This window comes from Mycetomoellerius zeteki, unplaced genomic scaffold, assembly GCF_001594055.1.
Source record: "Mycetomoellerius zeteki isolate Tzet28-1 unplaced genomic scaffold, Tzet1.0 scaffold62, whole genome shotgun sequence".
NCBI lineage: Eukaryota > Metazoa > Arthropoda > Insecta > Hymenoptera > Formicidae > Mycetomoellerius > Mycetomoellerius zeteki.
The window spans coordinates 3782279-3806563 of NW_017257632.1; the positions used below are offsets into that span (position 1 = coordinate 3782279).

General features: G+C 35.7%; 4 protein-coding genes across 7 annotated transcripts in view; 1 reads left to right on the plus strand and 3 right to left on the minus strand.

Moving 5' to 3' along the window:
- The window catches only part of su(sable) (suppressor of sable), a 12774-nt gene extending 10707 nt beyond the window's left edge, over positions 1–2067 (minus strand). The window contains exons 1-2 of one of the 4 annotated variants that reach the window (XM_018457318.1): positions 1966–2061; positions 194–475 (exon numbers count right to left, since the gene is read on the minus strand). In XM_018457318.1, coding sequence (XP_018312820.1) covers positions 194–237 — 44 coding nt within the window. In that variant the 5' untranslated portion in view covers positions 238–475; positions 1966–2061. Of the gene's footprint in view, positions 1–193 lie in introns of all 4 variants that reach the window. The other 3 variants (XM_018457317.1, XM_018457316.1, XM_018457319.1) reach the window with 3 other exon arrangements.
- Positions 2068–3518: 1451 nt separating this feature from the next.
- Positions 3519–7799, minus strand: okr (DNA repair and recombination protein RAD54-like okr). Its single transcript, XM_018457027.1, has 10 exons — positions 7200–7799; positions 6667–6876; positions 6387–6577; positions 6060–6262; positions 5542–5981; positions 5187–5448; positions 4921–5083; positions 4453–4858; positions 4149–4312; positions 3519–3876 (listed from the first exon to the last, which is right to left on the minus strand). Exons 1-10 carry the CDS (start codon positions 7209–7211, stop codon positions 3684–3686), a joined length of 2244 nt encoding a protein of 747 aa, XP_018312529.1. The 5' UTR covers positions 7212–7799; the 3' UTR covers positions 3519–3683.
- Positions 7800–8834: 1035 nt separating this feature from the next.
- Vha55 (V-type proton ATPase subunit Vha55) lies at positions 8835–11461 on the minus strand. Its single transcript, XM_018457354.1, has 4 exons — positions 11374–11461; positions 10063–10529; positions 9253–9918; positions 8835–9101 (listed from the first exon to the last, which is right to left on the minus strand). The coding sequence occupies exons 1-4, from the start codon at positions 11459–11461 to the stop codon at positions 8835–8837; spliced, it is 1488 nt and encodes a 495-aa protein (XP_018312856.1).
- A 2900-nt stretch (positions 11462–14361) lies between these two features.
- On the plus strand, positions 14362–24050 carry LOC108728462 (4-hydroxybutyrate coenzyme A transferase). The gene is made up of 6 exons (XM_018457018.1): positions 14362–14817; positions 20653–20805; positions 22442–22681; positions 22757–23161; positions 23249–23515; positions 23657–24050. The coding sequence occupies exons 1-6, from the start codon at positions 14619–14621 to the stop codon at positions 23839–23841; spliced, it is 1449 nt and encodes a 482-aa protein (XP_018312520.1). The 5' UTR covers positions 14362–14618; the 3' UTR covers positions 23842–24050.
- The last annotated feature ends 235 nt before the right edge of the window (positions 24051–24285 follow it).

The following is a 24285-nucleotide window of genomic DNA, read 5'->3' on the forward strand; positions in this document are numbered from 1 at the left end:
TGTGTGTGTGTGTGTGTGTGTGTGTGTGTGTGTGTGTGTGTGTACAGGTGTGCGTGAAGGATGATTACAATGTCACTCGCGAGAAATTTTCCTTCGCCTCTCTGTATGTACCCCACATTCGCCGGTCGAATTATTAAATGAGAATATTTTAGCGCGCGGAAGAGTACGATAGTATATAGTTTAGGTGGCAAACCTTTGGATCAGAGTCTCAGCCGCGGAAACACTCTCTACTGCCATTTTCGCTTTTGGTTCCGCAGATCGAGTCTCGATCTGTGTGCGTATGAGCTCTCGATGGTACCCCGGAGTGAAGTACCGAATTTCCTATATCAGCACTGCGGCCGTCCGATCGGCCGAGACGGCGGATCATACGATCGATTTGCCCGACCACACTCGACAGGTCTTTGCTCTGACGGAATAATCGCGTCGACCGAATGCTAGCATTTGGGAGAGCTTAATAAGCGCTCCACATATGGAACTGGAAAAGAAACTATTTTGTCTTTCTTTCTCCCTTTCTCCGTCGTATCTCTATCTCTATCTCTCTTTCTTTCTCTCTCTCTCTCTCTCTCTCTTTTTCTCAAAAACGATATTTTATGTCACCGAAGACTCACGCGTCCTCTCTTCTCTTTGCTCTGTCTCTACGGGGGATTACTTTGTTACATTTTCATCTTTCACAAAGACTTTCGCGAATATTATTGACAAGTTCGGACTTGAAAAACGTTTAGAGACAGGCAAGCTTTTCGCAGAAGTCTTTTCTCTTACAAACTGAATAAACGCGGATATATACTGTGCACTTTTCTCGGCTGGCTTTTCTACCCTCGGTCTCCTCCCTTTCTCTCGCCTTCTCATCGAAGATACGGGATACCGATCTCCCTTTTTTTTTTTCGTTTTTTTTTTTGTTTTCACTAGCGATATTGTTCGTCCCCTCGCGTGGGTCTCTCTTTCTCTCTCGACCAATGTGTCGCGCGTGGAAAATTGGAGTACCGTCAGATCGCACGAGCCTCCTTTTCTCGTCGTCGCGAGAACGACGTCATTCTGGCTGACGTGGCATACGGTTGACCCAGCGATCGTTGTGGGCGTCTCTCTCCCGAAGCGATTATCTTTTTACCTACCCACCCTGTCTGCCTCTGCGGCTTGCTTGCCTGCCTGTCTGCCTTGCCCCCCGCCGGCGTCCGCTTTGTGTGTCTGAGTGTGACGTCGTTGCGCGCGCGACGTGCCCGAAACGGAAGTGCGACGCGCTGAAAATGAGAACGCGCTCGCGCGTGCGTACTCGTCGTCGAAAACCCGCCGGAAAATGAGACAAAAAGAAGAGGGGCGTGGGCGCGGCGGAGGAAGAGGGGCGAGGGGGGGGAAAAAAAGGGATCGAGAGAAAGAAAAAGAAAGCGGCTCTTTCTCTCGGAGACGAAAAGTTCTTTTTCACCCCCTTCCCCGAAAATAAACGATGCTTTCACTTCTGCGATTTTAACCGTACGGAGACACGATTCTCTTTTATACGACAATGACGTTGATTCTCTCTCTTTCCTTTCTCTCTTTCTCCAAATAACGACGAACGTTCAATTTCAATATCCCGAGAGCAACAGAGATAGGGAACGACGGAGCGGATTTTTGCGATGCTTCGCGACTCTTGCCGAGAGAATGAAGAACGTACGGGACGAACGAGAGATACGGGAGAACGAAAAATCTCGCGATCTCGAAGAATCCAAAGGTGTCACGGATTCGGCGTTGCTCCGACGTCCCGTCGGGACGAGATCGGCGGAGCGACGGTCAAACGCGACGACAAACAAAATGTCTCTCTTTCTCTCTCTCTCTCTCTCTCCCCGTCTTTCTATTTCGTTCGTTCGTTCGCGTCTCTGCGTCGTTCGGATCTCTCGGCAAGGGCGTTAAAACAGCATGTGGATGCAGCGAATAAATGAGTCGCAGGCAAAGACGAAGAGTACGAGATCGGTCGGACAGATGCGTATTATTTACTCTTTCAGCAGTCAGTATAAAAATGTAGCGGTTTATATGACGATGAGCGCAAAACTTCGGAGATCGAAACTAAACATGGCCACATCTGGAACTATTCTGAGCCTCCCAGCCAGACGCCCGTTGCGGAAACCGTCGGATGGCGGCGATGGCGCGGTGGCGGAACAAGCGAGCAGCAGGTCAGGAGGGAAAGCGACGCGCGACTCGACCAATCGCCTGCCGCGTCCGTCGATCACGTGGTCGCACGCCGCGCGGCCGCTCGCTTCTCGCGTCCGCGAACCCGTCTTCCCTCCCCCCCCTTCCTCTCCGTCTCGTCCCACCGCACCGCACCTCTTTCTCCCGTTCTCGCGGTCCCAAGTGCGACCAATCTCTCATTGCCGCGCGAGACAGAATTCCTCGATACCGCTGTATTCGTGTTGTCCCGCATACGCATACGAAACTGCTGCAAAAGGCGTGACGCGATCTACTGCGCGATCTGAAAACATTCGGCTTTGTAAGCCATCGTAAGCGCAGGTGCGTGACTCGGCGTATCTCCCGAGCGCGCAATCACGGGATTCACAGGCCACGCGAAATGAGCATGGAGAATACGATAATGAAAGATCGTATATACATTGTACAATTTGTTTATCATTAAAATAATTTTTCGATACTTGCACATGATTATGTTGCGCCAGCATGTTGTTTACTTATTGAATCTCATTAAACGAACTAAGATTTTGTTTTTACAATGATTAGTAAATGCAGCGTTATCCCAACGATTAAAAAAAATTTGTTTTCCATTTGATTAGATAAAACGTACATGAAAAGATTATCAGAGAATATAAAACTGATAAGGCGAGAAATATATATATATATATATATAACAATCGATTGGTTTTACAGGAAAAATGCTGAAACGTAAATTTTGCTTCGGAGGATATCCGTACGAATATTATAAATCTAACCACGTACTAAGTCATCTTTTTAGGGTATCTCAAGTTTTAAATGGCAATAATAATCAATTGATGCAACGTTTCAAGTTTATTTTTTTACAATTTTCATTTATATGAACTTGAATATTTAAAAAAATTGTATATTTGTGGAAATCATCAAAGCTAAAAGTTACAAATTCATAACTTTAGAGCCTTTAGAGAATAATTCATCTATTTCCAACAGACTTTCTTTAAAATTATTGTAAATATTTTATATTCACTCTTTTATTCACTTTGGCAAAAATATATGTATCACAAGTATTTATAACAAAAATATTTTTAATTTGCGTATATAAATAAAATATTTCTTATTAATCCTAACATCTTAAATACTGTACTGTTTTAAAGTTTATCTTTACATCTGGAGAAACGTATCAAAAATATATCCCTTATTTTTATCCAAAATTCATCTTTTTTATACATAAACGCAACTAACTTATTTACAGAAAATGTAAGGCACATTTATATTGATATAAATTGCACCTGCGCATGTTTTGCAACCATCTTTTACAAAACCAATTGAATTACGAATACAATAAGCGTATATTAAAAAAAAATCATGTATTAAAGTAAAATTCCGGGCTGTTACGTTTTTATTTTCAAAAAAGAAAAACTATTGCTCAAATAAATGTCTTAACAAGATAATTTGTTACAGTTACAATATTTCTTATCAATATTCGCAATATCTAATTCTTATAATTACACGTAAAATTTGGAAATAAATTACTAACAGATTGTCATTAGCAAGAGTCATTTTACTTGTTCATGTGAACGATGATGGAAAACGAACGAAATACCGCTAGCCCAACATTGTCGTAACGATATATCCGGCAAATGCCGTGGATTATGTGAGTGTCGCCAGTCGGACAGATCAGAATTACAATCGGATTGCTCCGAAGGACCTTTCACCTCGATGCCATTAATACAACGTTTGCATTTGAACCTAAACAAAAATAATAGTATTACTCTTGTTTCAGATATATATACAAATAATTTTAAAATAATATTATAGCGCGCAATTTGAAGGACTACAAATATAGTATATATGCAAGTTATAGCATATATATATAATTCACATTAAAAATTATTTAAAGCATTAAAAAAAGATCTAACTTCGACCGGTATAGGCTTCTAGTTTATCGATTGTGTTCTCACACATATGGTCTAAAAATGAGATTCTTATTGTTTAAAATAATAGTTTTAGCGATTTCATACTTTGCGTGCGTATCAGAAACAGTGTTCTGCTCCAATTTGAATAAATCGCGCAAATCGTTTATGGTGAAATGTCTCGCTACGTCGTCCTCTTGGTCGACCACCGTGGAACTCAATGCTTTTTTATGGGCTTGTCTCTGAAAAATTTTTTCCTCTATCGTTCCAGTCTGGAAATATAAAACATATTACATTGTTTAATATGTATATTATTGATTTAATTATTTATAAATAACTATACAATTTTTATATTACTAAGAAAATATTTTCATTAATTATTGTTTGATAAAAATACTGTTCTAATACTAACAGAAAGAAAACGATAAACGAAACACGGTTTCTTTTGACCGTCTCTCCACACTCTGGCCATTGCTTGGTCATCGTTTGCGGGATTCCAATCTGGATCGAACATGACGAGACGATTCGCACCTATAAGATTTAAACCACATCCACCGGCTTTCGAACTGAGCATAAAGATGAAATCGTTGCTGCTGTCGCTGTTAAAATTGTCGACTACTTTCGCTCTCTTCTTAATCGTCATCGTTCCGTCGAGCCTCACATAATTATAAGAACGTTTATGGCAGAGTTTCTCAAACAAATCGAGAGTCTGTGTGTAATTGGATACAAGTACTATTTTGTCGTTGGTTGTAGTTTTAATAGATGCTAGTAGGCAATCCAGAACCATCAGTTTGCCCGATAATTCTGGCATCAGCTCTCTAAAACAAAAAATTCTCGCTTATCTAGTGAAACATTTCATCAAATAATAAATTAATCTTACTTTGTAGAGTAATTTGGTGGTAACAATAATGCAGCTTTTTCGAATCCGTCTGCCTTTTCCATGATTTTTTCATATATCAAATCGGGATGATTGCACAGCTTCTTTAAGAGAGTTATAGCGGCTAAAGCAGACAAACTGCCTGCTTTCTTTGGATTATCATTCTCTATGTAAGGAGAATATAAAATATATATATTCATATGTCAATATTATATAATACTGGCGAAACATTATCTTAAAGATTGTTATTTAAAGAATTAAATCTATACCTTCCATAGATCTTTTAATACTATCGCTTTGTATGAAATTCTTATACAGCCGCGTTTGCAGTTCTCCCATCTTTATGCATACCACGAGTTCGTGTTTCAATGGTAAATATTTCGAAAGTAAAGCGCTAGTACGTCTAATCAGACATTTATTAACAATGGATACTAAGTCAGATAAACGTTCTTGAGCGAGTGTACGTTCCGCATCTGTTGCAGCCGCGTCTTGGCCACGTAATATGGGTGTCTCATATCTTCTTCGAAATTCCTGAAAGAATAGTTCCAGTGATAGGTCTATATATCATGTGTATTAAAATAACATTATGTCAATATAACATAATAGACGATAAAGGTTGTTTACCTGTGCAGTTCCCAATAATCCTTGATTAACAAAGTGTACGAGGGAAAAGTATTCCAAAAGATCATTTTGTATGGGCGTTCCGCTAAGCAACACCCTTCGTTTAGCTTTCAAACCCATCAAAGATTGATACGTTTGATTTTCAGAATTCTTTAAACGGTGACCTTCGTCGCACAATACGAGGCCCACTTCATCTTGATGCAGGACGTGTGCATGTAAACGAAACGTTTCATAACTTATAATGAGAATGGGAGTTACGCATCTACCATAAGTTTTCATAAAACGGATGAGTTGCGTGTCAATGTCTGCTTTCTTTCCTCCGTCGATAGCAAGAGTGTTGACCATATTATTCAACCATTTGTTAATTTCGTTGTACCAATTTTTCACCAAAGAGCTAGGCGCGACTATAATTGCTTTATCTATTAGTGGTTTAGCCTCTGGACCTACACATAACACAAATATTTTTTTATTATATTATTCCTTCTATTTTCTAATTTTGACAATAACTTTAAACACTTTACCCTGCTTCAACAACGTCCATAACAGAGTTATGCATTGCAGTGTTTTCCCAAGACCCATTTCATCTGCCATGATGCAGCCATATGCATCTTCTATACGTTTGCCTGTTACACACTCATACATAAATTTTACGCCTTCACGTTGATGCGGTCGTAATACATTGCACAATACAGGATCTACAACTACATGTACCAATTGCTTACATCTGCAAAAATTAAATACATATAACTTGATCTTAAAATATATAATTTTAAACGTAAACTGCAATTATACTATATTATAAGAAGTATAAAATATATGCATATATTTGGAAAGACATTAATACATACAGATCTACTTTCAGTCTATCGTGCTCTGATAATTCTGGTGGTGAATAAACAATTAATGCATTGGGTTCATCAGGATCATGCAATGGCCTACGTGGTCCTGGCAGACGTAATCCAAGAACTCGTCCAGACAATTGGTAACCAGGTATTGGTATTTGGAAAGGTTTACTGAGAAGTTTTCTTACTCTTTCTTCCTAATTCAATATCATATGTTACTTTATCACAACAATGAAATTAATAAAGATATAAAACAAAGATTGTAATGATTTACAAGTAAACTTACGTGCTCGGACACTATTTTTTGCATCGTGCAGATACCATTATCAGAAAGAGGAACAGCTTTGCGTTCCGGTATTTGTATATCTTTGACATTCTTGGTTCTTCTTTTAGACTCTTGTATATAATTTTCAGATTGAGTTAATTCTACAATGTCATGTGGTATATCCAAGAGCAAAGGCCGTTTTCCCCTTTGACTAGGAGCCGATGATCGAATCTTTCGTACATACAAAACAAGAAATATATTATATAAATACAAGATACAAACATATAATCTACTTTATCCATTGTTACTTAATAACTTCATGTCATTAAAAAATATGGATTTTGGTTAGACGATTGGATACTTCAATTTAATTGATTGGATAGACACACTTAGCTTTCTTTCATTCTGAATTATTTTATCAATAAATTATCTCAATAAACAAGTTATAAACATATAACATAGTTCACATAACCCTATTCTCCATACTGAATCGAAATTTCCAAATATAACACGTTAATAAATAGAAAAAATACAAGTATCCTCTAAATTATTACCATCTTACGCATTCAAGCACTCATCTTATTTGAAAAATCAGCTCGCTTACTTCACTATTTATTGCTAATAATAGAAATGGCGCGAACCGGTAAAAAGAATAAACAAGATCTTTTTCAAATCATTTCAAATTCAATCAATGGACGAATTCAAGACGGCAAAGCGGCTAGGCATGCTTGCTGAGCGATTGAATGATTGATTGGATCTATAAGTAACAACCAATTATGTTTATTTTTTCGGCGAACAGGCTAGCCGCTTTGTCAACTTGAACGCGCCCAATCTGGCAATTCTAGCCAAAGATTTTCGCAGATTGACTATCCAATATCCGGACAGCCAATCAGCGTTTTCAAAAAATAATGGTGAAGTGTGCTGCGGCACCGTAAGAATCAGCCAATTAGAATTAAGAGTTCAAAAGAATTCTTGCCTGTGATTGGCTGATCCTTACGGTAGGTCTTATGGTTACTGTTACGGAAGGTGTGTGCCATGCATGAAGTAAGACTAGTCTTACTTCATGGTGCCATGGCCTTAATACATATATTCCATCTTTCATCGTAGTTAAAGCGGCAGATTTAAATCTAAAGCAATTGAAATTTATCTTTTCTCTTTATTAATTTAGATATTTTTTTATAATTTCTCTTTTGTTCGATTTCAATCGATAACGAGGCAATATTCAATGGTTTAATAATAATATTAAACGAGAATTGTAGCTATTGTTAAACAAAGTTGCTTTTCTCAATCTGAACACTTTTAAGTTCTTTCAATCTGAAACTCTCTGCCAAAATTTGTGAATTTAACAAAAACGGTGCTCACTAATTACGAATGTATAAACAAGGAAATTTAATATTGGTATAAAAAAATTAAATAAACGGCGCTTCAAAGACAACAATTCTCCTTTAATTCTCTATTTCTAACATATACAGTTTTGTCTTTTACAAGACGATACACGACGATGTTTCGCTCAAAACAATTCTCTAGAGATAACTGTACATATTGTGTTAAACATCTCTCCTTCAGATTGATTCAAAGAATCTTATACATGTGAATTTCGTTGTGGAATGTTGGGAACACACAAATACAACGTGATCAAGGATTCGTCTATGCTTTTCATCTACGTTAATACTGAAAGATATATTACACTTTACAATAATTGCTTGGCGTGAGTGAGCAGTAGCTCTAAAGCAAAACACATCCTCAAATATTGAAACAATATTATATCCAGTGTTTATTATTTCCATGATAGAGATAACATATGCAAACTCGGATCTGCAACTTGCAAATTTAATATGCAAGCATAAATCGTTTGTAATTTTTCAGTTTACTTTACATATTAATATCGTTACTATCCATTTTACACTCTCATTGCACAACATCAAAAACGACATACGATCCTGTAAGCTTGTAACGTTAATATTTTTTAGCCTGTAACAAAGGCGCGTTACTCCTTCCTTTTTTTTCCTTTATTATCCGATAACGTATACACTGTTTAATTATTCTCTTTAATCATTCTCTTATCACGTTACATCGATCTTTCTTATAGATACAGGAGTGTTTTTTAATGCCAAAGAGAAGATAAATCGGACTTGTACGCGCAATTCCATTAAAATAAGCTTACGCATAAGGCGAGACAAATAAAAGGATTAATGACGGGAATCTCTCGGATAGAATTCCGCGAGGGTGCTGGCTGGGATTCGCTTAAGCATCTCCTTGGGGAAGATTCGCAAAAGCTGCCAGCCGATGTCCAACGATTCGAAGACCGTGCGATTTTCGTAGCTGCCTTGCGAGATAAAGTTCTTCTCAAACTTCGATAGGAATTCCAAGTATAACAGATCGTCTGGCGTCAACGCCTCTTCTCCCACGACAGCTTTCATCGCCTGGACGTCTTTTCCAATAGCGTAACACGCATACTGAAAGATGTATTTAGAATTATAACAAACAATTTTTTTTAAAGGTATTTTTTAAATAGTTAGAAAAGAGAACTATGAAAAAGTATCACAATTTTATTTCATATACTAAAACATTTTTATAATTTTTTTCGTAATTTATAACAAAACTCACCAATTGATTGGACACATCAGAGTGATCCTTTCGCGTCATACCCTCACCAATGGCGGATTTCATGAGACGCGACAAAGACGGCAATACATTTACGGGTGGATAGATCTGCCTATTATACAGCTGACGATCGACGTAGATTTGGCCCTCAGTGATATATCCGGTAAGATCGGGAATTGGGTGAGTGATGTCATCGTTCGGCATAGTAAGAATTGGGATTTGCGTGATGGAGCCGTTGCGTCCCTCTACACGGCCGGCACGTTCGTAGATCGTGGCGAGATCGGTGTACATATAGCCAGGGAAACCACGTCTACCTGGTACCTCTTCACGAGCGGCTGAGACCTCACGCAACGCCTCAGCATACGAGGACATGTCCGTGAGAATAACTAGCACGTGTTTCTCGCATTGATACGCCAGAAATTCGGCCGCCGTTAGGGCGAGACGAGGCGTGATAATTCTCTCGATCGTCGGATCGTTGGCCAGATTTAAAAACAGGCATACATTTTCCATAGAGCCATTCTCTTCGAAGTCCTGTTTGAAAAAACGTGCAGTCTCCATGTTAACACCCATAGCCGCGAACACGATGGCGAAGTTGTCCTCGTGAGAATCAAGAACCGATTTACCAGGCACTTTTACAAGACCTGCTTGACGACAGATTTGCGCGGCAATCTATAAAGTAAGAATTGGAGGGTGAAATCTTCTTGATTCAGAATGCCGAAGTTACAAAATTTGTATAACAAAAAACTGAATTAAATTTTAGGAGATGTATATATCCCTCTGTGAATAATTAAAAGCAAACAACAAAAGATATACTTCGTTATGCGGCAGACCAGCAGCGGAGAAGATGGGAATCTTTTGACCGCGAGCGATAGAGTTCATAACGTCGATGGCCGATATTCCAGTTTGAATCATTTCCTCTGGGTAGATACGAGACCACGGATTAATAGGCTGTCCTTGAATGTCCAAATAATCTTCTGCAAGGATAGGCGGTCCCTTGTCAATCGGTTTTCCCGAGCCATTGAAGACACGGCCCAACATGTCTTCGGACACCGGGGTTCGCAGAATGTCACCAGTGAATTCACAGTGAGTGTTCTTTGCATCAATGCCAGATGTACCCTCGAAAACTTGGACCACCGCTTTGGAACCAGAGACCTCTAAAACTTGACCGGAACGTAGGGAGCCATCGGCGAGCTTCAATTGTACGATTTCAGCAAACTTTGGAAATTTCACTTCGTCCAATATCACTAATGGACCATTTACTCCAGATACTGTTTTATAAGCTAAAAGAAAAACCAATTATTGTTAACTTCATATTTATCTTAGACATATGAAATTGAGGTATAGATTGATACCTGTATATAAATTTATATAAATGCAATAAATAAAAATATAACGTACAAATGGCAATAAATATCTTTTACTACATTAATAAATTAAATCGTTTCTAAGAATAATTCTAAGAATAATTCTACAACTTTGTCGATTAAAAAGCCTTCATTAATTCATAATTGTCAAAACTATTTTAAATATATTGTATAATATGTGTTCAATATTTATTCAGCATTTATTCAACGTTTATATTTCCTTCATATTGTATTATATCAATTTCATGAATAGTGTCAGTACTAATGAGGTTACGCCCATAGGGGAAAATATCACACGAATATTTAAGTACCTTTCAGTTAAGAAAAAGAACATTACGGAAAATTATTTTCTTATGCCCCAAGATAAAAGAACTGTTTTTTCAGACCACTCTAGACTTTTCAAAAACTTAAAAGGAGCAATTAAAAGTCACGAAGGCCGTTCAAGCAAACACGAGTTGTCACATGACAACGCTGGCAGCTCGAGGGAACTTCAAGAACGATAAAACCCGCGAGCGTCCTCGGGGAATCATCTCTCCATTCCTCTCCTCCTCGCAAGTTCATAAACCCATGGGAGGACGACGGCAGTCTCATCTCTCGGGATTGCGCGCGAGAAATTGTCGAAATGCATGATGCAGACAGAATTTCAAGTGGGATCAGCTGACCCCAAGTTGGAGAATCGATCAGATGCTACGCCCAATCGCGGATGCCCCATGTATCCGAGCATCTCCACCTTGTCACCGTCGACGTGGACGCTACTTACTGAGACGAGGCTGCGCGATGAAATCCCGGGACACGGCGAGTACATGCTCCTTATTCGCCTGATGATTGCTGATGGTCTTAGAATACATCTTGTGGGAGACTTCTTCTCAGAACGTTTCACACTCGCGCGTTATCCACCACTATTCAGCATTCACTCCGAAATACTCCGATCCGACGAACAGCAGAAGATACTGCTTCGCTACTGCTTGGCTGCGTCGACGGAGAGGGAGAGAGAGAAAGAGAGAGCGAGACGGATTGATGCGACTGCAAAAGGGGGAAAAAAAGAGGATGGATAAAATATACTGAAATTGAGAAAGGAGATCTCGGGAGTGGCTTTTTCGGGTCTCGTGTCTTAGAATGAATCGCGTTTCTTGGAATAAATCGTGAAAGACAACTTAAATATATGCTTTGAAAGAGAGGAAGAATAATAGTAGCGGAGGTGGGAGAGATGAGAAAAGGATGGAAGACGAGGCACGTGCAATCACGTGGCTCGGACTAGGTAAATCGTTAAACGTTCCCTTCGAACCGAGTTTAAGGAAAAGTCATTGTTTGATATGAAGGAAAGGCATTAAGGAAATTAAGAAAAACATCGATGTAATTATTCGTAAGATCCACGGATGAAAGGATCCATGCAATTCCTTGATATTTCTCCCGTTTCTCATTGTTCAATTGACGAAAAATGGCGGTTTCTTCAATGCGCGATGACGGTTTGACGGCTGCGCGTCAAACCGTCTGCATCGTAATTGCATCGCAATACCGGTGATTTATCACGCGAGCAGGGCTGGGTAATCATTTAAAATACCAAATATAAACAAAAATGTATTTAAAATGTAAAATGTTTTTCGAATCCACTTTATATGTAAAATGGGTAAATAGATATTTTAAATAGTTTTCAAATACAGAATGGTTTTCTCTACATACATTTTAATATACATTTTTTTAAGTATTTTACATTTAGCATTTTAAATAGAATTACGTTTTTTTAAATGGTATTTTAAATGCAAAAATACCCTGCACGCGAGTATGTATTTCGAACTAATTGAGATAACGATCAGTTGTTAATCTATTCTAAAAAATATTTTTTACGAGATAATATAAATTATATATATATACAATATAAAATTATTTTTATTTCTTTATATATATATCTAGTGAAATAAATTAATTTAATTTAACGATTAGGTACTCTCATCGATCATTCCATATAAATTACAAACGATAATAAATTATAAACGATTCACAGAATGCAATTGTATAGTTTACGAAGCAATCTGTTGCTCTCGCAAGATACTAAAATTTCTATAAAATCTCCAAGAAATACGCCTTTGATTGGTGGTAGAAAGTTGTGGTGGACAAAGCAGCTAGCTCTCTCTCCGAGCAAATGAATGATTGGTAATGTAATTTGCTTACACAATGAAAGTTTTGAAGTTGAAGTTTCCATTTGCTCTTCAGGCAGTATTGTTGCAGTATTTATCGCGGTGTTATTGCGGATTCATCATTCATCTGAAACAAATTATTAAATTATATTGTGTATATTGTGTTTACCGCGCGCTCGGCAAAATGCGACACAGTAGCCAATAAGAAATTATATTAAGTATACAGAATAATAATACATTCGAATCTTAAGGAGATCCTAAAGCAAAGCTCGAACTCCGACAAAGTCACTAGATGTCATTATTTTTTCAGCGTATCGACATGTCTATATTATACTACCACACTAATATCTCACACAACTATGATACATTCACAGTCGCACGTTCGTGTCAATTTCTGTATAACAAATTCGTCGTGATAAAGTATTTAAGTCTAATTCTAAGAACTCGACGCTATTTGTTCGTGCAAAGTACGTGTTTGTGGATCACTATTTCGTAAGTACAGGTTGCAAAACTTTTGTATCAAGCAAATGTTGTCACAACTTGACAGCTTGAGCCATGTTATGCTAAGAAGTGATAAAAAATATATCAATTTCAAAATTTTTGGTCGTTCCTGATATAAACTCCACCTCACAAATACGTATTAATGCATATACTTTAATCCTGGAAAAGGATTTTCGAATCTGTGAAAGAGAAAAAAGTATTTGTTATACAAAAATTATATGATTCAGTCGGTAATACAGATGGCTTTAGGATCTCCTTAATTATTGAAGCTTATATTTATATATCATCGCTGATTGATGATACTAAATTCAGTGTGGGTACTGCATCGAATTTTAATTTTCTTTTCTGTGTCAGTGAATATCCCAAAAGAAATTGCATCCATAAAGGTTCTTTGTACGCTGCTACATCAAAATGAGAGTAACAGATGCGTCCTACATGAATAAAATTAACATTATTAAAAGGAATAATTAACATTAACAATTAACAATTAATAATTAATATTAACATGTATTATATATTTCTTACATACCATTTTTAACATTGACATTTTTTGTTCCACAAGCTTCTTGCCATTTTATCATCTATTAAAGCTTGTTCCTTCGGAAATCGACAAAAATGTAAATTTATGCATTCTTTTTTTTGTCAACTATTTTTTTTTTTTACACGTTTTTATTTAATACGTACCACAGTACTCATTTTTACTCATTTTCGCGATATGTCACTTCAAAGTTACCACGGTGCAAATGTTTAAAATGACCGCAGAATCTGTGCGCAGAACGGTACGAAATTCGTCTCGAAAACGAGCATATCTGTAGTTCCTTTTATCATGTTTGATTATATATGTATTAAATTAATTAATTAGATAATGAGACATTGAGACGCGCGATCGCGCGATCGCTGGTACTGACGAGAGTCGAGAGCGAGAAGTGCGAGAGTCGAAAACTCGTGACGCTACGTTCATATGGCTTGCGATATGGCGCTATATTCATGCGTGTGGCTCGCAAATCCGAGCTCCGGCTTGCTGCGGCCTCCAGCCTCCGGCACGGCGGCGGCGCTGCATTTAGTTTACGCCGTTCACGCGCATTCACGCGTTCTCTCTACGTCTTCTGCCTCCTGGCTCCCCGCGATCCGTTTTCTGTCATTGCCATTTATTGAATTTCGCGCGGCATCGCAGAGTAGAGTAGTGGTCGTCGCGTTTCAGCGTTATCGCGGAAGTATATGAATAGGAGGGGTTTTCGACGCTCACAAGCGCTTGTGAGTTAATCTGAGTCAGATCAACCTGAGTTAGAGAGAGAGTCAAGTACAGTGCGCCCGCGGGAGTGATTTCACCATCGGTGACAACCAGTAGACGACGTGAGCGGACGAAGTGATGGCGGCCCTTAAACGTATCACTAGCTTAACAAGGGCACTCGCGACGATAACGTCTACGTCGCGACCCTGCCTTCAGCATGCCACGAGGAAGACCTTCTTTACGTACGTGAACGAGCCCTCAATGCCGATCCCCGACAAGAAACCCTGCTGGTTAAAGACCGCCGATGAGGCCATCGTACAGGCCGAACTCGACTCAGGTAATCGATTAACTTTCATTCCTTTACCAACCTCGAAAAAGGAGCGTTGCATAGATTTCTCGGCCGGATTAACCAAATGTTCGATCACACCGCTCAATTTCGATATCTAAAGTTGATTCTCTAATGTCGGTTTTCTTTCTATCGGTGCTTTCCATTTGGTGACACAAGTCGACACAAGTACCGTTCTACCTTTATTATTTATGGAATATCAAGAAGGATAGAACGACCTTTGGATTGCTTTGTTATCAAACAAAAAGCATACTATATCATATGTGAGACCAGATGAGATTAACAAGTAAAAATTAAGACAGCGATTTGCTTTATACATCATAAAATGTTGACGCAGCTAAGTATAAATGTGAGTCTCGATGACGTATGGATCTGCGTTAGTCATCTGCTAACAGGCTTTAGAAATATTTCAATCTGGAACTATTATAAAATAGTTGTGATTATCTGGCACTTGTGGTATGCTTTATGATACCAATTATTTTTTCACTCTAATAGAATTAATTCTGTAATGTCAAATCTTTTCATATTGTTTATTCATATTGTTCTTCCTTTTTATTCAAGAGTGAGAGATATATATAGCCTGAGATATTCTAGACTGAACGGATAATCGGTATGTATATATGCAGTTGAGCGTCGATTTTCAAGAGCACCTATTATATGTATATGTATGTACATGTATGTATATGTATATTGGACTTCCTTTCTAACGAGCCACCGCTCATCGCCCTCGCGATTGGATTAAACTAGGCAAATATGCGGTGAGATAGACGGTAATACACCGCAAAGGTTACTGTGTAATTTAAACTTTGCAAATATTTGTGTTTTTAAACTCTTGTTTATAGAAATCCAGTTACAAATGAAACAAACATTTACGGTTCTTATATAGATTAATTTTTAGAAGAAACATTTCATATTATATGTATGTAAAACATTTCATATTATAGTTATATGAGTTTTAAATGATTTGTAATTATCTTTTTTATTATTAATTTTTGTAAAATGTACGCGTCTAGATACTTAAATTCTGTCATAAATGATCGAGTAAATAATCGAAACTGATTTGTACACTTTTATATTTGCACAAGTGTATTCGGTACAAATATTTCCATGTCATCTCTCTGTAAAATTTGATCGCTCGATATGTTACACGTATTTGTGTTTGGCCAAATTTCGCGCCATGACAAATCCCCACTTATGAGATAATCTATTGCTAGTGCCGACTCGAGATATTCTTAGTATTTCGCCTTGAATTCGCGGTATTATTTTTGGTACGACCTTACCCTAGACAATATGGATAAACTCATTCGTGACCAACTATAATTTATTTATTTTTTCATAATTATGCTGCATTGTTGAAATTTTTAATTTTCTTATGTTTGAATTTTAGTTTTCTTGGCGAACTAAGCATAAAATTAACATTCATTACATATATCTGTTTGTGCCTTATGCAAATTAACGTTTAATAAGAGTTAAGGAAATCATAAAAGAATTATTTGCTAAGCGCTGTGACAACAAATACTTTAAAATTGGGTCTCTTTTGATTTATTTGATATTATAAATGTTTACACATGCATTGGTAATTCAAACGGGTAAGTTTATATAGAAAAGTAAAAGAATCCTGAAAATTTAATTAGAATTTTAGATAAGTTAGATTATCTATGTTTTCGATAAATTTTCAATTGAATAACTTATATATTAGTAGACATAAATATTCATTCATGCTTCATATAATTGATTATGAAAATTAGAACAAAATATTGCTAACGCTGCTTATATACAATGTGCTTATGCAAATTTTCCGAGTGTTTGCGATAAAATCGATTCGTTATACCGATTACTGAAAAATTTATGACATGTTTATTGCAAAGAACATAAATGAAGCATTTACATTTCTGTAGATAAAGAAAACTCAATGGTCGACCGATGTTAAGCAATTATAAAAATGGTTCATTACCATTATTAACAACTTGACTCGAAATGTACTTGCTACGTGTAGAAATATTGAAAAATTAATTTTTTTTTTATTTTTTCCATATAAATAATTTCGTAATTTATATGTATAAGAAGGTTCGTATAAATTATGTAAATAATATAAATGTAAACCGCACTTGTTTCTAGAATTACATTCACGGTATACTGTTTCTTTTATTTTTGCTATTCTTGCGTAGTCTAAAGTGATGTCATTCTGTTGTATAAAGTGTCCTTGATACTTTCAGTGCCGTCTCTAATTTATTCTCATGCCATTTCTATAATTTAAATCATATGAGTTCTGTACATTTTATATTTGTGACTTATAAATAATTCTCACAGTTTTTTTATTCGTTTTATAATATATTTTTCGTATTTCAATCAATCAAAAAATCACTGATGAAAAAAAATCACTGACAGCTGTGTAGATAACACTAGAAAAATGAACCAATACCATTATCAATATTGACCTCGATATGTAAATATACAGATATGCGTTTGTATGTATACGTAAATATCAAAGTCTAGTTCTTATTTAAATACAGCTTGTAATCGCCTATTAACGTTTCGTTAACTAGCGTTTTGCCGTTAGTAAATCGAATTATATATCTCCATAACGTAAACAATATGTGTAATCTACCGATTCTCTTCCTGTGCAATCATGCTCATTTTACATAAAGAAGCGCACTTTATACGAATTTATTTTTGCAGTCTTAAATCTACTTCAATATTTAGAATCTTTAGGGTTATTGGCGGTATCTTTCAATAAGAAAACTCGTCCATAGAGCATTAATTAAAACATGACATAAGTACGAGAGCCATACATGATCACGTAACATATTGCAGATGTATACATAGCTGATAAGTTTCGAGATCATAGTATTACTTGACATACTGTTGTATGGGAAAATTAAAAATTCCTTCTTACAATGTTTGCATTATTATGTCTTTAAAACTGTTTGGATTTAAAACTGTTTTTTAAACTAATTCGATAAATTATGTATTGAATGAGTGGATCATATTTTTTATAAATATATTGAATATAATGTAATGCCGAAGTATTTCGAAGTAAATACAGGAATTTTTCTAGCTTAACAAGAATTCCGATAAGATATGTGCGATAAAAACTTCTATCGAATATCCGTTTATTATCAAAATTCAATTTGGTAATAGACACTTTTTTTTCTTGCTATAGATAAAGTTAATATTTCATAATAGTGGAATGTGTGTGGGATTGTCAATTAATCTGCACTCTCGGTAAATAATACCCTACAAAAATTGTTACTAATATTTTAGATGCACTCGGATTTAATAAAATGAGATCGGCTTTTTTATTCGTGCACTAGATTATATTAGAACTTTTTTTGTTTTAGCCAAATATCATATACGTATACTTATTTCACTTAAGTTCTAAAAATTAGTTCAGCTATAGAAAACAGATCTGTAATCAACCAAATAAATATATAACACTTAAAATATTTACTAAGAGATATGCCATTATTACGATAAACCGTGTAAATATTAAATCATAACGTGCTATAATCTATAGTTCCAAAGAAAAAATTGTTCTATGCTAAACTGATATGAAACTAACTAATGGTCGAAAACTTTTGTACTTTGGATCCCAATAGGGGATCCCCTATTGGGATCCAAAGTACAAAAGTTAGCTTCATATCAGTTTAGCGTAGAACAATTTTTTCTTTATTAACCTTTGTAATTGAATATGATTACATGCAGCAATAACGTTTCATTAACTATCAATAATATAATGCATATAGAGGGTGTCCCATTTTAAATAATGCATTAAGATTTCTCGAAAACTATGGTAGATACAAAAAAATGTTTCAAACAAAAGTTGTATGGTTCGGAGGGGAACATAAGAAGATATCAATGATTTGTCCTTGAATGGCATCGCCAAGGCCAGGTCAAGGTCACGTCGATTTTTTTAAATGGAACCCCATAATTTTCGAGAAATTTTATTTAAAATGAGACACCCTATATATGATAATAATATTCTGAAAAAGATTGATTGTAAGTTCATCATAAGATTCATTGCAAAAATGTATCCATAAGCTGTTATTACAAATTGCATTACGATTAAAACCATATAATGTTAAATTAGTTACGTAAATGCAAATCTTTATATAAATATTAAATTTTTTATCGAAATTTAAGATAATGTTAAAGTACAAAATGGAAAAATGATGAGAGATGTCACTTTGATGCAGTTTTAGGATTGAAAAAATGCGTTTTAGGACGTGAATAAATGCGTTTAAACATCGTAGGGCTCAAAAATATAATAGCTTACAAAGTCTTATTGGAATAGAATAGAATATAGAATAGAGAATTTATTCACTTCAGCGTATAATAGCCAAGAAGGGGACTTGGTTTACAATGTGTGCCTTCCAACAAGCGACACAGTGCGACACGTCTCATACAGCACCGATTGTTGCGGAAAATTTTCAGAAATGTTTCAACCTTCCACAGCTCATGTGCAACAATTCTGAAAGTATTCTGCAATATGTCATATGAAATGTTTTAACAGAAATGTTTCTAAAATCTATCATATACAATAAATTGAAAAACATTAAAATAGAACAAAAAATCATCATGATGTTAAAATGGCTCCAAAATGTTTACTAAAAGTAATTTTTTGATCAATCAAGATTCAGTTTAATATCATTTTGATGTTATCGTGAGTTGTTCTACTTTAATTGCGAAAAACTTTTGTATATGAATAATGATATTGTTTGGAAACTGCAGATGTAAGTGACTTTCTATTTTTCTAGTGATTATGTATATATGCTTATACATATAACGTGATTAATTAATCAAAATAATTAGCGATATAATTACCATTTTTGAGAAATATTTTAAGTTTATTTCAATAAGTTTGTAATCTGTAAATAGATTACAAAAAATAATAAGATTGAAAGACCGCTAATGTTAAACATAATAATTTTAAATTAAGAAGCGCCATAACGGTCAGAACGTTAAGATGTTGAACTATTGTAAATTCATTTAAATGAATTAATTTCAGAAATGATAATTGCGTGCCGATATGGTTGTCGGACTTTCAACGCAATCAAATCTGAAAATATTAATAATCCCCCCAAATTCCCCAACTTAAAAACTGTAATAAAACTTATTGCGAAAAATAATGCCTCGGCCGGTAGTCGAACCCGGATCTCTTGCATTCCGTGCGAGCGTCCTAAGCCTTTAGACTACCGAGACATAGATTACAAAACTTTTAATAAATTTAAAGTACTTCAGAAATGATATTTAAATATAATATATGTTTAATTGATATTTAAATATATGTTTAATTGATATTTAAATATTATTTAAGTATCAATTAAGTATATATTTAAATATCATTTTTGAAGTACTAAAAATAGCTGAAAACTTTTTGGTAATATTTCAAAAAGATTACAGATTCTTTTTCTGTAACATTTCATCAATCTTTCAACAAGGTGCAAGAATCGCGGACATTTTGCTATTCCAAAGCTGTCTCAGAAATGTTGCAAACATATTTTGCAATTTTTATGAAATGTTTCACTTTTCAGTTGAAATATTTCTGAGATATTTCTGAAAACTTTTGTTGCTGTATGGGAATGATCATGTCATCTTTGTTTAATATTGGCAAACAAGGATGTAATGATCCATTGTGTCACACCGTGTCATTTGTGTCGCTTGTTGGAAGGCATACAATTTCTATCCATCCAGCCATACTCTTTGGGTTCACAAAATCTTATTATTTGATCTCAGTGCTGATTTAATTTCGAGTAAATTTTACTTTGATGAAATCTTGTGCATAGAAAGAATGTGCATAGAATTCTCAATTCTTTTTGTTTGCAGATCAGGTGGTGTACGTTCAGGGTGCGGCGGCAACACCCGTTGAATTACTGAGAGCAATGACCGACTACGGGGTAAGCTGCGATGTAAGAAATGTCCGTTTATACCACATGCATCTCGAGGGACCAGCCCCGTTTGCTAAGCCAGAAAACGCAAGTACGTTACATTCGTGTACATACGTAATCTCCTGCTGCTTTTCTTGTAATATCTCAATAACAACTCGCACTTAACGCATTGTTTTGTTCCTCACACTTCTTGCGCCGCACAGCTGGCTCTGCACGGCTGACTTTTGTCTCTTTTAACTATATTTTGCATAATTTTTTACCTGAATAAGCTTGTATGTAAAGGAGAATATTAAGTTAGGATCGTTTTTCGGCCAAAATGTAAAAATTCCGAGAGGTACAAATTATACAGGGTGTTTGGAAAGTAATAAAAAATCTTTCGCATAGGGGCAGAATGGAGAAGAAAAGTCCTTTACTATTTTACAATTTTCACAATAGTTAATAAGATATTAATTACTAAAAATTTTCGAAAATTGGTCTTCAATAATTTTTTATTCAAATATTATTAACTTTACAGAAAAACTGAATAACAGACAAAAATTGTTTATTTTCTTCTCATAAAGCTCTAAGAATTTTTTCAGAATTTTTTATCAACTTTTTAGTACTGCATTTTCTTATTTTTACCAACATGAGAGAATACGGTATTAAAAAATTCTGAAAAAATTCTCCGAACCTTATAAGAAGAAAATAAACAATTTTTGTAGAAACAATTTTTGTCTATTACAGTTTTTCGTAAAGTTAATAGTATTTGAGTAAAAAATTATTGAAGACCAATTTTCGATAATTTTTAGTAATTAATATCTTGTTAACTATTGCGAAAATTGTAAAATGGTAGACGACCTTTCTTCTCAGTTTAGTCCATTCTGCCCCTACGCGAAAATGATACTATCTTTGTTATTTACTTAACTCTAATGATATGTATCATTCGTATAAAAGATCAGTACAAACTTTTTAAAAAGGATAAAAAAGGCGCTAAGCATATGTGCTTCTCGAATAAAATCTAAGCATTCAACCCAATTAATTGTAGTTTTAATTTTTCTTCAAGGATATTCTTATTGAAAGTCTTCTTATTCCAACCCAAGTAATGGCAGCTTTAATTCTCTGTCAAAAATTATTACTCCTCTCAAAAAAACTAATGTATCAAATGAAAAATTAAAACCCAGATGTTACAATCTTATCTAATCAAGTCAAATTCTATCAAATTAAAATGTAAAACCCAAGTGGTACTATCTTTGTTATTTACTTAATTTTAATGATATGTATCATTCGTAAAAAAGATTTGATATCAACAATTGGCACCAAGTTAAATCCCACATCAAATTAATATTAAATAAATATTAACTTTGATGATATGTATCATTATTTGTTTTGATCACGATTTCTTTCATGTTCTCGACGTTTTCCCAAGATAAGCGATATACCATTCAATTCCACTTGAGTAGCCGCTTAATATGATGTATAATTTGTACATCTCGAACTTTTTCATTTTAGTCGAAAAACGGCCCTAACTTAGCATCCTCTTTTTCTTTCTTTTGAAAATTTGAAATTTACAAATATGCTTTATTTTTAATAGAGATGAGATTTTTAAAAAATTAACTTCAAGAAATTTAGAAAAGGAAATTAGATTTGTGCTGAAGAAAATCTGAATTAATTAAAAGACTTTAAAAATAAAACTTTTGTATAATAAATTTATTTATATATATAAATGTAATGCGTTTATAAATGTTTAGAGCATTTTAGATCAATTAGCTTATTCATCGGTGGTAACGTGCGATCCGCGGTGAACACAGGCAACGCCGACTGTGTTCCCATTTTTCTGCACGAGATTCCGCGCCTCTTCAAGGAGGGCTATGTAAAGCCTGACATCTCTCTGATCCATGTGTCTCCACCGGATGAAAAGGGTTACTGCTCCTTCGGTACCAGTATAGACTGTGCTCGGTCCGCTGTGAGTTATTCTAAACGTGTCATAGGTAAATCTCGGAACATTCTCGCAAGATTAGTCTCTTTTGGTAACAGAATTTAAAAGAAATTTAAATTTTTCGCAGCTTTAGTCAATAAATACATGCCTAGGACCTTCGGCGACGCTCTCATTCACGAAAGTCATTTGGATTTTGCCGTGGAACATCACATACCATTGCCAGTTCATCCGATGAAAGCGCCTTCCGAGGCTGAGCAGATGATCGGTAAACATATCGCTGAGAATTTGGTGGCAAATGGTGCCACATTACAGCTGGGTATCGGCAGTATACCTGATGCCATATTGTCGTTGTTGGGTAACCACAAGGACTTGGGTATTCACAGCGAGATGTTCAGCGATGGCGTAGTGGATCTTGTGAACAAGGGTTGCATCACGAACAATAAGAAGACGATACACCAGGGCCGAATTGTTGGCTCATTTTGCGTGGGTTCAGAAAAGCTTTACGAATTTATGGACAACAATCCTTTCATAGGTCAGTTCGTTTGTGTTCGTCTTTCGTTTGTAATTATTGCTAGTTTTTAAAATAACAGATATATCTGATAGTCTTTGTCTCTTGCAGAGATGCTGGCGGTAGATTACGTTAATGATCCCAGAATAATTGCCAAGCAACCGAAAATGACAGCCATTAATTCGTGTATCGAAGTGGATATTACCGGTCAGATCTGTGCGGACAGTATTGGTACGAAAATGTATTCCGGTTTTGGTGGACAGCTAGATTTTATCACAGGCGCCGCGATGAGCGAAGATCGACAAGGAAAACCGATCATAGCACTTCAATCAGTCACCTCTAAGGGCCAAAGCAAAATACAACCAGTTCTAACATCGGGTAAATAGATGAAATCACTTTTTTAATTAAAACATGAATGTTTGACTTGATTTTATAATAATTAAATTTTGCATTAATTTTGATAGTTACAAATGTATGAAATAAATCATAATCAATTGTTTCGTCATGTTATGCTAACAGGTGCTGGAGTAGTCACCAATAGAGCGGTGGTGCGATATGTAGTGACAGAGCAGGGAATTGCCAGTCTATTTGGCAAGAGTCTTCAGCAACGTGCATATGAGTTAATTCAGGTGGCTCATCCCGATCATAGAGAAGCGCTCGAGAAAGCAGCGTTCGAACGCCTAAAAGTAATGCCCGCCCCATAAATTAAAAAGCGCATGATGTAGGAAACATATTTAATAGCATTCTACAATCAGTTTCCCATGTGCTTTAACCATGTACAACGGCTAACTATCAAAATGTCTTCTTGTACGACATTGTACATGCTCTCTTACTAGAAGACAATTCACTGGCCTTCTAGAATAAAGGAGAAAGAGAGAGAAGAGAAGAGAAGAGGAGAGAGAGAGAGAGAGAGAGAGAGAGAGAGAGAGAGAGAGAGAGAAATATGTATTAGATCGAAAAATGCGCTAAATTGTATCATTATGTACGTAAGAATTTATAATGCTAGGTCGCATCGTTTCCATATATATATATATATATATATATATATATTAATTTAAGACACGTGTATTTTATATCGCGAAAAAAACGTGTTCTTGTGCCTTGGAACACGATTCAGACAGAAAATGGTGCAACTTGACATTTCCAGA